Genomic DNA, 15,000 nt, shown 5'->3' with positions numbered 1-15,000 from the left:
TGCCCAGGCTTTTCTTATTCTAGCAGCTACACTTTCAGCGCACCCACCCCCACTACTAACTTGGTCGCCCAGATAGCGGAAGCTATCGACTACCTCTAGTTTTTCACCCTGGAATGAGATAGAAGTTGTTTCCTGTTTGTTTGCAGTCTTTATTGCACCTGAACATCTGCCACAAACAAAAACTAACTTGCTAGTTAACCTGCCTTTGATGTTGCTGCACCTCTTATGTGTCCATAGCTTGCACCGGGTACATCTTATAGAGTTACTACCTACTCCTTTTCTACATACTGAGCAGGGCCATCTACCTGAAGGGGTTTGTGTTTTATCTACCTTCCTACTTATTAGGATTTTGGTTTTAGCTAGGTTGACTCTAAGGCCCTTCAATTCTAGACCTTGCTTCCACACCTGAAACTTCTCCTCTAGTTCTGATAGTGACTCCGCAATTAGGGCAAGGTCATCAGCATAGAGGAGCTCCCAGAGGCAACTTGTCTTGAACTCCTCTGTGATTGCCTGGAGGACTATGGTAAATAAGAGGGGGCTGAGGACGGAACCTTGGTGGACCCCTACCTCTACCCGGAATTCATTGCTGTACTCATTTCCAACCCTCACCTTACTGGCAGCATCTCTGTACATGGCTCGCACAGCTCTCACTAACCATTCTTCTATCCCAAGTTTCCTCATTGACCACCAGATAAGGGATCGGGGGACCCTGTCAAAGGCTTTCTCCATGTCAACGAAAGCCAGGTACAGAGGTTTATCCTTAGCTAGGTATTTCTCCTGCAACTGTCTCACTAGAAATAAGGCATCAGTAGTGCTTTTACCTGGCACGAACCCAAACTGCATCTCATCTAAATTGATTCGCTCCCTAATTAGTTGGGCTATATAGTTAAAAAAAACAATAACAAAAAAACAACAAAGTGAGGACGTGATATGGATAGTATTATTGGACGCTCAGGAAAGGAATATATATATAATATATATTTACTATATATATATATATATATATATATATAATATACATTTACTATATATACATATATATATATATATATATATATATATATATATATATATATATATATATATATATATATATATATAATATACATTTACTATATATACATATATATATATATATATATATATATATATATATATACACGCATATGTATGTATGTGTGTGTGTATACATCTATACCTATAGGTGTACATACATCTACATAAGCATATGCAGAAGGGCGAGGATATATGGAGAAATTGCATAACACCTAGAATAAAGATCCGGTTGATAAAAGGCTGGTATTGGCTCAAAGTAGCTAAATTGTCCTCTAGAATTCACATTTCAGTTGAGACTTAACAGCACTCTTATTGTTTGCTGTTGTCCAAAACAACCGGATTTTCAATATTTACAAAAGATGCCACAAAGAAAGGAACAAAAACTGAGAAAGTGAAAGAAGCCAAGCAAGAGGAGATTAACGAAAGAAAGCAAAAGGGACAAAGAAGTATATAACAAATGACAATATCTACTACATATGTGTGTTTGTAGCATTGTTAACTAACTCCTCCTACATCGTTTTATTGATTTTGATGAAACTTGACACGCAAGTAGAACTCATGTCTGGAAACCTCATGGCATACTCAGATTGTTGAAAAACATTGATAATATGGTCCCTGGAAGGGACCATTATATCTACCTCGTATAACTAATTTTTTTAAGCACCCAAGGGAAATAACCCATAGCACCTGTATAATATTTTTTTTAAACACTCAAGGGAAATAACCCATTTCATTGTTTATGAATTGAATTCGATTACTTTGAATATTGATTTTTCTTGTGTCCTATTTCTAATTTTTGCAGACAATATCATTTGACATGTGAGTAGAACTCATGTCTGGAAATCTTGTAAAAATCAATAATAGGGCACTTCCAATGGATCCTTCTATCTACTACATATTACTAATATTTTATTTAAGCAACCCTAGGGAAATAACTCTTACCACCTGCAGAAGCAATCAATATTTGATTCTCATACTCAGTCGACCTATATATATATATATATAATTATTATAAGATCTGGTAATTAGTCATATATTAATATATTAATTAATATCGATTAATTATCAGGGGGCCAGCACATTTAAAGAATCAAAGAAATTCAGAAATATTATCTGCAATCTCAGGGGATTAAGGTACATTTTAAAAATAACATCGACCACTAACGTGGACAATTAATGTGCTAGAAATAGATCACATTTTGTGTCTATTAAGACCTAAAAAGTTCTCAACATGAAATATAGCAGCATACCAAAAACGTGAGCGGGCAAGACATTTAAAATCACCTAAAAAAATCATTATTAAACAGGAACCAGGTTTCGGATTTAACAAATTCTTACCATTTGTCTATTCCTCATCAGCCTGATTTGTAATGTAGCAGCAATTATCAGAATCGTATGTATAGTTGCCCACTGCCATGGGTGTGCGTGCATATAGTTCTGCTAATTACAGCTTAATGGTAAAGTTCAAAAGTCTTCGTTTTGGCGCGCTAATTTCAGGAATATATCTGCAGAAACTATTTACTGCGTCGAATATATTCAGAATGAGAACATGAGTATGGGTAAATATTATTATAAGATCTGGTAATTAGTCATATATTAATATATTAATTAATATCGATTAATTATCAGGGGGCCAGCACGTTAGTGGTCGACGTTAGTGGTCGACGTTAGTGGTCGACGTTATTTTTAAAATGTACCTTAATCCCCTGAGATTGCAGATAATATTTCTGAGTCTCTTTGATTCTTTAAATGTGCTGGCCCCCTGATAATTAATCGATATTAATTAATATATTAATATATGACTAATTACCAGATCTTATAATAATATTTACCCATTACTCATGTTCTCATTCTGAATATATTCGACGCAGTAAATAGTTTCTGCGGATATATTCCTGAAATTAGCGCGCCAAAACGAAGTCTTTTGAACTTTACCATTAAGCTGTAATTAGCAGAACCATATGCACGCACACCCATGGCGGTGGGCAACTATACATACAATTCTGATAATTGCTGCTACATTACAAATCAGGCTGATGAGGAATAGACAAATGGTAATAATTTGTTAAATCCGAAACCTGGTTCCTGTTTAATAATGATTTTTTTAAGGTGATTTTAAATGTCTTGCCCGCTCACGTTTTTGGTATGCTGCTATATTTCATGTTGAGAACTTTTTAGGTCTTAATAGACACAAAATGTGATCTATTTCTAGCGCATTAATTGTCCACGTTAGTGGTCGACGTTATTTTAAAAATATATATATATATATATATATATATATATATATAGCAGTAAATGTATGCTATATATATATATATATATATATATATATATAGTAATAAATGAATAGCTGAATCACTACCAGAACTAGAGTACTTCCAGGTGTGGAAGCAAGGTCTAGAATCAAAGGGCCTTAGAGTTAACCTAGCAAAAACCAAAGTCTTAGTAAGTAGGAAGGCAGACAAATCACAAATCCCTTCAGGTAGATGGCCCTGCTTGATCTGTAGAAAAAGCATAGGTAGAAACTCGATAAGATGCACCCAGTGTAAGCTTTGGACACAAAAGGTGCAGCAATATCAGAGGAAGGTTAACAGGGAATATTGCTATTGTGTGTGTGGAAGATGCATAAGTACAATAAACACCAAACATGCACAGAAAATAGACTCCATCAACTGCCAGCAGGGATAAAGCTAGAGGTAGTAGATAGCTTCTGTTATCTAGGTAATAAAATTAGTAGCAGAGGTGGATGTGCCGAGACCATAATTGTGAGAATAAGATAAGGTTGGGCAAAGTTCAGAGAGCTCCTCCCTCTACTGGCAACAAAGGGCTTCTCTCTCAGAGTGAAAGACAGATTGTATGGTGCCTGTGTGCAAACAGCTATGCTACATAGCAGTGAAACATGGGCTGTGACAGATGAGGACATGCGTAGGCTTGAAAGAAATGAAGCTAGTATGCTTCGCTGGATGTGCAATGTTGGTGTGCATGTTCGACAGACTGTAAGCATCTTGAGAGAAAAGTTGGGAATAAGAGGCATCAGATGTGGTGTGCAAGAGAGACAACTGCACTTGTATAGTCATGTGATGCGTATGGACGAGAACAGCTGTGTAAAGAAGTGCCGATCTCTAACTGTGGAGGGAACCTGTGGTAGAGGTAGACCCAGAAGACATGGGATGAGCTGGTGAAGCATGATCTTCAAACTTTGGGCCTCACAGAAGCAGTGAGTAGTCCCCAAGATTTTTGAGGATGTGCTGTGCTTGAGAAGACCTGTCAAGCCAAGTGAAATCGTAGGCATAGCTGATGCTGGTGTCACGTTACTGGCACGTAAAAAGCACCTTTCAGGCATTCGGTCTCATGGAGGCATAGTGGCTGAGCTCCTTTCAAGCATTTGGCCTCATCGAGGCAATGACCGAGACCTTTGGCATTATGCCGTACTTGAGAAGAAGACCCATCAAGCTGAGCAAAACCACAGTTGTGGCAGATACCAGTGTCATACAAATGGTACCCATGCCGGCAGCACATAAAAGCACCTATTACACTCTTCTGAGTGGTTGGCATTAGGAAGGGCATCCAACTGTAGAAACCATGCCAAATTGGACTGGAGTTTTGTGCAGGCTTCCAACTTGCCTGTCCTGGTCAAACTGTCCAACCCATGCCAGCATGGACAATGGATGTTAAATGGTGATGATGATGATGATGATGTTGGGTTACTAAATCATTGCTGAATTTCTCTATTGATGACTGCTAGCCCTCAATGTGCCTACTAAATAATGTGTTTTCCATCAGTTTATCAAATTGGCTCATCACAAAATCTCATGTGTGACATATACAGATCCTCCTATTTGCATGAACCATTAAACAACAATAGTGACAACAGCACTACTTGAACAGGTTCTACATTCTCTCAGCCATGGCTTGTTTTAGTGATATTAAAATTATACTCGGGTTTAGACCTGGGTCCCATATATGTGTGACCTGGTAATAAATGTGTGTGTGTGTGTGTTTGTGTTTGTTTGTGTGCGTGTATGATACAGTTTATAAAATGTAGGTGACTGCTACTTGTCTTCTCATTGTTAATAAAGTGAAAATATGTGGAACTTATTAAAAACTCTAGTCAGAGGCAGTCAATGATGTCTATGAAAAGAAAGCAATGTGCAAAGGTGTTAGCATGTGATTAAATATGCTGTTCTGGTTGATAAAGTAAGTAGGTATGTATTGTAGTTAGTCAAAAGGTGAGCTGGAGGTATGTAATCACTAAATATAAAGGACAAACTACGTGGGTGCATGTTAAGCACTTTTGAGGCAGTAAATAAGCTTATGGAGGCAGTTTTGGCTGCTATATTTTGTAGGTCAAACTACTACACAGAAACTGTCTTGCTTGTGTGGCCCCTATTTTATATACAGGTATTTATCAAGGAGATTGAGTAATTTTTTCTTGGGTTGTGCAGCCCATATTTTGAAACTAGATGGGTATTTAGTGAGTGAGATTGATCAAGCTTTTTACTGGGTTGTGTGGCCCTTATTTTGAAAACAGTAGGATGTTTAGCGTGGTGAATTGAGCAAATCTTTTTCTGGGTTGCATGGTCCCTGTTATGAAAACACTTTAGAGTTTATTGAGAGAGATTGATTTTTCTTTTTATTGGATTGTATGATATCTGTTTTGAAAACAATTGAGAATTTATCAAGGGAAGCTAAGTTTATCACTGGTTTGTATGGTTCCTGTTTTAAAGGAATATTCTTTGTGTTTGCTTTGAAGGGTTTTTGTCAAACAAATTGAGTCCAGGACTTATTTTTCATTTTTTCAAGAGTCTGGATACTTATTCTTAAGTTCACTACTTGTTTGTTTGGTCCCTGTTTTAAAGGAATCTTCTTTAAATTTGTTGAGAGAGAGAGAGAGAGAGAGAGAGAGAGTTGGGAGGCTCATGGATTCATTTGATCAGGATTGACTTGAGCTAAACAACAACATATAAAATGGCCATCATGTTCATTGTATCCAAATTTAGCAACCAGTCTATATATTGTAACCATTCTGCCTTTGTAATGTTTGCTTTAGATTTAGGATATAAATATATGTGTGGTCACTGCTTTAAAGATGGTCATTATTTGATTGTGACGTTAATGTTAAGTTGATTTCATACAATCTCTTATAGGGCTTGTATGATCCTAATTTTTAAAAAAATCATAAAAGCTCCAGCATGGTCACAGCCTTAGGGCTGAAACATATAAAAGAATAAAAGAAAACAATTACATGGTTGTGTGGTGTGGAAGCTTCCTTGTAACATTGTGGTTTTGGATTTAGTCGCATTGCACGGCGTTGGGTGTCTTCTGTTATAGCCTCAAGCCAACTAACACTTTGTAAGTGAATTTGGTAGACAGAAATTATATAGAAGCCCATGATTGTGTTTGTCCCCCACTTCTGCTTGACAACTGATGCTGGTTTGTTTATATCCCTTAACTCTGTGGTTTAGTGTAAGAGGCCAATGCCGCCAGACTTAAAAAGTAGCACTAGAATTAATCTGTTTGGTTCAGACCTTTCAAGGTGGTACCCCCAGCATGGCTGTAGTTCAATGATTGAAACAAATAAAAAAATTAAATAAAAGAATGGTAAATTTGTTGAGGATTACCTGGCTGTTATATTGAGAAGGATAAGTTACTGTGACATTGAAAACCCCTTACTGGTTTCCATGGAATTTATCTTAAAAATATCATGAAATTTCTTGAAGGACTCAACTGTTACACTGAATAAACCAAATGTCTTTCAGAAAGTGCTCTTGCTGGTTTTATTTATTTATATTTTTATCTTTTAGTCAAGAAAGAAGCCCAGTGTTCCTCACCCATAACAGACCCCTTCTCCCCAAGACTAGTGGGAAGAAGGAAGATATTTTCAAGCTGGAGACTTGGCCTGAATGCTTGCCTGCAATAGAGTGGACCCTGCTAAAGGCACTTAAGAGCATGGTGTCTTCATTTTAAAGACAGATGGCAGTTTTATTGTTTGATCCCTTTTATTATCCTAATTTTAAAGATAATAGGGAGTTTGTTTAGAGTTATATGACTGATAATTTAAATAAGTAGAGTGATTTACTTAGAATCTTCTTCCATTGGTTCATCTGCGACCCAAGATGGAAGAAATTTGTAGAGTCAGATTTGTTGGGCTGCTATGTTTAGCTGTTCAGTTGACGTCATAATCTTCCCACAGTTATCAGACTGTGTGTTGATGTAAGTCTGGGTGCAAAGCTAATTAATAGAACCTACCTTTGCGAAATAATTAACATTTCAGATTCCTGTCAAACAGGATTAGATATTTTGGTTGTGGGAGATTTGTTGTTGTGAGAATTAAAGCGATACGAATCCATTTAATACTCTTTGTCTCACTTTCTCTGTAAATCTGGCTTTGTCTATAAATCTCTCTTTCTCTATCCATAAGTATACACAGACACGTGTCAAGCATGAAGTGATGCGTGTGCAATCAAATATAACAAAATTACAACTTGCATAGTTACACAAACCATTATGTCACTCTTCTTTAACTTCCTTCACTCCTTATACTCTGTCACTTTGTCTTTTCAACAGTTTTGGATGATATATCTTGGCAGATAGTTTTTAGGTTAACACTAGAGAAGAAGGCTATGATACATTAAACTTTCTAGAATTACATTATACTGACCTTTCTAAGACCACATTACATTCACTTTGTTAGGATCATACAGTGAATGACCTTTCTAGGAAAATTTTAAAAAGGTTCCTTTCTGGGTCCATACCTCAGTTAATGAGTTCTCATTAACTGTTTTCTTACCATATTTCTGTTGTAACACACTTTCTTTGTTTCATTTATTTTGAAAATAATGAAGACCTTAGTATAACAACTTTGTCATTATTAACCTTTTCATTACCGTAACTTATTGGTGCGGCAAAAGAGACTGATAGAATAAGTACTAGGCTTATTTGTAAGTCCTGGGGTCAATATGTTCGATTAAAGGAGGTGCTCCAACATGGCCACAGCAATAAATGACCAGCAGCAATAAAACAACATCATGTTTAAAACAGCAAGAATATACATTATTGTCATTTATTTATGAAGGTTGAGCATTGTACTTTTAATTTGGTGTTAGTGTGAATTTTGTGGTGTTTGACTTACATGGCAGGCTCCCATGCATTGCCCACCTTTCCCTAAACTGACATATACATACCCCCTTCCACAGATAGACATGTTTCAGGGTGTCTGTATGTACATGTAATTGATAAATAGCTGACTGGACAGATAGACAAGTAGGTGGATGTAGACAGCTAGTTAAGTTAGTGTTACCATATTTAATGCTATGAGCCTCCAAAATATATGGATGGTTAGATAGATAGATAGATAAACAGACAGACAGACAAACAGATAATACAGATTTATAGATGGCTGGGCAGACGTATACAGAGGTAAGCAAGCAGATATAAGAATAGACAGATAGATATATTGATAGATAAATAGATATACAAATAGATATATAGTCAAAGAGATAGATTGATATGTAGATAGACAGATGTATAGATAGGTATGTTGATAGACAGGCAGGCAGGTAAATAGATATATGGAAGGGTGTAAAGGTACATATATAGAAAAATGTAATGGAAGAGAAGTTATTACAACTAGAAGTGGGGTTTGTGCCTTTAAAAATAAGGAACTTTCCACAGAGTTTCTTAACACTCATTGCTAATTTGTTTTTTTTCTTTCTTTTCTCTAGGTAATTGTTTCAATGCTATCTGTGCCTGCCATATTCTACAGACCAAAAGGACGAGAGGAAGATTCTGATTCTTCAAGAGAGAAGTTCCAAGTGCCTGAGAGTGACCATTTAACTTATCTGAATGTCTATCAGCAATGGAAAAGAAATGGGTGAGTTAGAATATTGCAACTGTATAACAAATCATGGAAGTTCTTACGCTATTGGTAACTAAGGGTGGATGATGAATATAGGAGAGAGGGAGAGACAGGTTTATGACTTACACACACACACACACACACACACACACACACACACACACACACACACACACACACACACACACACACACACACACACACACACACACACACACACACACACACACACACACACACACACACACACACACACACACACACACACACACACACACACACACACACACACACACACACACACACACACACACACACACACACACACACACACACACACACACACACACACACACACACACACACACACACACACACACACACACACACACACACACACACACACACACACACACACACACACACACACACACACAGACCTTTATCTGAGTGTAAATCTAATGCACTCTGTGTTTGTTTTTTACTTTGTCTCCATGTCATATGTTCAGAGTGATCACTAGTGATGGTGATCTTATGCCTCCTCCATTCATCTTTCCACACAGCTTCAGACTCAACACAGGCCAACATCAAGTGCCTGGAGGAGGTAGTGCTACCCTAGGTCAAGAGGGTGGCTGCTGGAAGACTCTATGTCTAGCAATAGGGCTCTGCACCATGTCACACAAGCAGGAGAACCCATCATGGCTGTCAGACAATTTCTGCGACCGCATCACCCCTAACATCTGGTCACCTAACTCCCAGACTGCAACCCCTTGATTATTATGTGTGGGGCACAGTTGAGTGAGAGATCAACAAAACTCCTTGTAACACAAATTAGGAACTGAAAGCAAAGATTATAGCAGCATTCACCAACTTAAACAAGGAGACCGCCCAGAAGAGTTGCAAGAGATTCCGAATTCATCTGGAGGCTGTGGTTGAAGCCAATGGCGATTTTTATGTAATAAATTTACTCTTTAGTATTTCAAGATATTTTCATGTGATTTTGATAAATATATTTGTTAAAATGAGATGTCAGTATCATTTTCATTTTTGCATAATTTAGATGACAATTTATTCACTGCACGCACGCACACAGAGCCTGTTGTTTAGTGTTGACTTGGGGAAAAAAGAGCACTTAAAACTAGAGTAGAGATTAATATTTTATTTTGGTTGAATCTTGCTATTCTGAGCTTCATCTATGGGTGCACGGAGTCGTCAGACAAGTAATGACATAACTTACCTGACAACCCTGTGCTCCCACAGGCAAAAACGTAGAGTAGCAAGGGACTGGCTTGAGCAAAAGAAATATTTTGTCTTGCTTACAGAATGTAGGGTATATAACCTTGAGCATAGTAAAAAGCTGGTTGTATAGCTGGTTGTATATGGTCTCATACATTCTTAAATCTTCTGCTGATCTTGTTTATTTATGTTCCAAGTTATTGATAAAAATAACTGCTTGCAGTTATGGCCAAATTAAATATGTTAATTTAGTTTACACAGTGGGAATTAATTCCTATGTTAGTGTTAATTAAGCAATTGGTAATAACTCTTACAAGATGAGAAGCAGTAATTTAGGCATTTGTAATAGAATGACTCAGCATGAACCTATACGTAATTCGATATGTGTGGGTGTATATGTACACATGAATATGGGTGTGTGTGTGTGTGTGTTTACACATGTATGTGTGGGCTTAAGAGGTTTGCTTCACAGCCATGTTTTGTGTTCAATTCCACTGTATGACACCTTAGGCATGTGTTTTACTGCAGCTTTTGGCCAGCTATTGTGGACCAAAATCTTGTGAATGTGGATCTGATAGAAACTGAAAGAAGCTTGTTGTGTGTGTGTGTGTGTGTGTGTGTGTGTGTGTGTGTGTACATGGAAGTATGCCAAATATGAGAGTCTTCTGCAGGATTACAAGAAGAGATGGCAGTTATGATTTTTCTCAGTCGAGGTTGGCTGTAGGGGTCTCCCTGCTTAATTGGCATGGAGGATGCTTACAGCCATTGGAATGAGAAGAGAAGAGTGAAGGGTGGCTGTGTGTAGGATGGGATAGGCAGCTGAAAGGGCCACTTGTTGGCTTTGGAGCAGGAGAGAGGAGTTTAGCTGGAAGCCAGGAGGAAATGACGAGCAGAGATTTGGTCACCTCTGTTGACCCACCAATTTGGTGGGGGTGGGGGGGGTGTTACAGTTCAGAGTCGAAACACCTGATAGATGTTGGATGCCATCTGATGGCATCAGTTCCTCCTGGCCAAAGCTCCATTCACCAAAGTGAATGGAAGAAACACCTCCTTCTGATAATGATGATGATGATGATTGTTGTTTCGATTTACCAGATCAGGCATTTTGTTGCATTCTTGAGCAAAACACTTCATTTCATGTTGCTCGGCGATCATTTAATTATCTGACATGTGGCATGTCATGCACCTGCACAGGTATTGTTAATTTGATGGAGGAAGTGAGCTTATGTGTGCACAAACATTTTATCATTGTAAACAAATCATCTGCGTGGGTTGTTCAGCAAGAAATTGCAGAACATTCATATGTCATTAAACGGCGGCAGAGTCTATGATACACACACACACATGCTCATGCACGCACGCACACATGCACACACCTATGAACACACACTCACTTATTCATCCATATATATTCACACAATTGCATATATATGTCATATAATAATTTTCAAGTTGAATTCCTTTTATGTAACACAGGAAGAGAAAAGATAGGAGTTGCATTTACAAAACTAGAATCTGTTTCTCTCTCTCTCTCTCTCTCTATGTATATATATATATATATATAATTACATATTACATATATATATATATATATATATATATATATATATATATATTACATATTACTTTGTTGCTTTAATGCTATTCTTTCTTTTTTCTTTTCTTTTTCTCTTTTTGCTTTCTTTCTTTCGTCTTTTATGTCCCTATCTGCTACATTACTGCTTGTAATACACAGAATGAATTTATATATGCACACACACACACACACACTACATATTATTTTTGCTCTTTTTCATTTGTGTCTACAATATTTTACTTTTTTTTTATTTTGATTTACTTATATATTTATTAGCATTTTAATGTAAAAATAACATAAAACACAATTATGACTCAGACATACAATGAAAATAGGAGAAACGAAAGACATCAAAATATACAAGCAAATAATCCTTTCTACTATTGGTACAAAGCACATTCTATCTCTCCAAAGCCTTACAGCTTTTTCCAACACCTCTGTGCAAAACAGAGCCCTGTGAAAAAATGTGAGGTGGCATGACATCTCCCTCGTTGCTGATGACTCCCACAACCATCACAGTTGCTGGGAACTTAGTATGCATGACTAATGAAACCTCATTTGAGTCTCTGCAGGACCATCTGACTCTCCTTTGGTTCATCTTTTGGTTCTCGGTCCCTTGGTGTTTAAACTCATGTAGCAAGTGCTTTGCATGGATCAAATCATTCTCTTGTTAATCTGACATAATCTGACCCTTCTGCATCACATACGACTTGTCCCAGATGTCCTCATGTGTACATGAGGACATCTGGTACAAGTGGTGCATTTTGAAAACTTGAAGTCCTTTGCAACGGCTCTGGTTGACTTTTCAAGTATTTCATTATTTTTTGGGCTTTTAGCACAAAAGTTATGTGTTCTGATGGCATTAAAACTCTGTGCATGTGTTTTGTGTTTAGCTGCTGACGTTGGATACCTGTCAGCGGTTTCAAGCTCTTTTTGAACATTGACAACAGAGGATTGGGCAACTTTCAGGATGTGGGCTATCTCTGTGTCATTATGTTGTGTTTTTCAGGCAATGATTACAGTATGCCTTTTCATTTGCTGAGTCACCCTGATATCATTTATCTGAAAAGTAAGGTGAAAAAATATAAGTTAGAAGAAAATGCTCTTGAAATAGGGATCCTCAAAAGAATTGATGCACCTTGTATAGAAATATGTTTGTGTGTGTGTATGTTTATATATATATAAACATATATATATATATATATCTTTTTATCATCATCATCATTATTATAAAGGTGTTCAGCTGGCTGCATTGTTAGCACTCTGGACAAAATACTGAGCGACATTTCTTTCTTCTGGTTTTATGTTCTGAGTGCAAATTCTGTGAGGTTGATTTTTGCCTTTCATCCTTTCTGTGTCGATAAAATAAGTACCAGTTAAGTATTGGGGTCAATGTAATTGACTAGTCCTCTACCCCCAAATTTCAGGCCTTGTGCCTTTAGTAGAAAAGCTTATTATTATTGTTATCATTCTTCTTATTATACAATTAGAAGAGCCTGATGCAAAATGTAATATAACACGGATTGAATTTGTTTATTGAACTGAACAATATTTCAACAGTATATCTTCTTCAAGTTCAAAATAAGATGAAGAATGAAAAAGAAAAAATAGTTTTTATTAAACAACGTCCATTTTTGTTTTATTACTTATCACTTATTGCTCTTCTAATTATATATCTACCTTTGTGAAGTGTTGTGTCAGTCTTCATAAATTATTATTATTATTATTTTTTCTACCCTGTAGTTACTCAGCGAACTGGTGCAATGAACATTTCATCCACATAAAAGCCATGAGAAAGGTGAGTGTTTTATAAACATTGCCAATCTGTTGTCATCTGTGAATATCATAACAATATAACGCCTGTGTGTGCATATGTGTGTGTTCATTACTAATTCATTTGTGCTTCTTGTTTTTATTTTTCCATTAACACAGTTTTCCATTGTACCTGTTATACACTGTGATCACTCTAGCTGTTTCGCTCATTCACCTCATGTTTACTTACAAGTTTACATTAGCAATTGTACACCCCACCCACTCTCTCTTTCTCTCTCTCCATCTCTCTTTCTCTCTCTCCATCTCTCTTTGTGTATACCAGCCATGTGGGGATACTGCTTTCAAGGTTTTAGTTGAAGAAATCAACCCCAGTACTTACTTTTACCAAGTCTGATGCATATTGTATTGGTCTCTTTTGCCAAACCACTAAGTTACAGGTATGATAACAAACCAACACTGGTTGTCAAGCGGTGGTGGGGACAAATGCAACATAAACCTGCACCTGCACATGTCTTTAGCTGCTTTCACAGATTTTCATGACTCTCTGTCACCATCCAATTCCATTATTACAAATTCGAATTGGAAGCTTCAGTCATAGGGAATATTTCATTAGCTGATCATACGGCCATAGGCGCCACCCCTATGAATGCTTTGCAGTTACTCTCTTGATAAAAGCTTGGTGATCCTGACTGTTGATCTTCTAGGGTTCCTCCGCTCAGCATCAATGTAAGAAGCACCATTGACTCCGTTGAGCTCTTCTGCTACCTCATCACAATCTGCCATGCTGCAGTCCCATGACTTTGCCATATCCCTGTCAAGCTGGCTGAATGGGTGCTATGCCTTGCCAAAGGGCAGTCTGTAACCATGCATGACACAGTGATGTATTTTCAAATACCTGCATACACACACACGTCTTCATCATCATCATTTAATGTTCGCTTTCCATGCTGGCATGGGTTAGACGGTTTGACTGGAACTGGTAAGCCGGAGGGATGCACCAGCAGTTTTTTTTGTTAGTCTGCTATAAACCCTCTATTTCTCAAGATGATGATGATAATGATTTTTATTATTATCATTGTTTTGTTGTTTACATTTCCATGCTTCCTTGGGTTAGACAAAATTTGCAGCAGACTTTCTATGGTTGGATGTGCTTCCTGTTGCCAATCGTCATCAGTTTCTAAGCAAAGTATTATTTTCAGAGAAACAGAATGAGTTAAAGAGAACAGGAGGAGACACGTGGGATGGAGAGTTACTGAAGTGGTCACAGGATCTGTAACGAAAGATTTCAGACAAAGGACACTAAAATAAGAATAACAAGAGCACTCAGAGAGCACAAACTTCCGCCAAGGCAACGATTAGCCAGAGATGATTGTTAAAATGAGAATATCTGAAATAAACTCGACTGTCCTCACAAAAGAGAACACTAAAAATGAACCCGACCGCTCTCAAACTGAAAAATAATCCATATATATATATATATATAGAGAGAGAGAGAGAGTGA

At 37.2% G+C, this 15,000-nt stretch overlaps 2 protein-coding genes across 2 annotated transcripts in view; one reads left to right on the top strand and one right to left on the bottom strand.

Annotated features, from left to right (window-relative positions):
• Positions 1–15,000, top strand: part of LOC106878466 (pre-mRNA-splicing factor ATP-dependent RNA helicase PRP16) — a 73,485-nt gene that overhangs the window by 41,486 nt on the left and 16,999 nt on the right. The window contains exons 20-21 of the mRNA XM_089364397.1: positions 8,781–8,929; positions 13,470–13,524. Of these exons, the coding sequence (XP_089220523.1) occupies positions 8,781–8,929; positions 13,470–13,524 (204 nt within the window). The remainder of the gene's footprint in view (positions 1–8,780; positions 8,930–13,469; positions 13,525–15,000) is intronic.
• Positions 1–15,000, bottom strand: part of LOC106878478 (uncharacterized) — a 25,793-nt gene that overhangs the window by 8,874 nt on the left and 1,919 nt on the right. The gene's annotated exons all lie outside the window — the stretch shown is intronic.

This window comes from Octopus bimaculoides, chromosome 16, assembly GCF_046866305.1.
Source record: "Octopus bimaculoides isolate indiv1 chromosome 16, ASM4686630v1, whole genome shotgun sequence".
NCBI classification, from domain to species: domain Eukaryota; kingdom Metazoa; phylum Mollusca; class Cephalopoda; order Octopoda; family Octopodidae; genus Octopus; species Octopus bimaculoides.
Note: the sequence above shows the minus strand (reverse complement) of the source record. Positions and strands in the feature narration are given on the sequence as shown.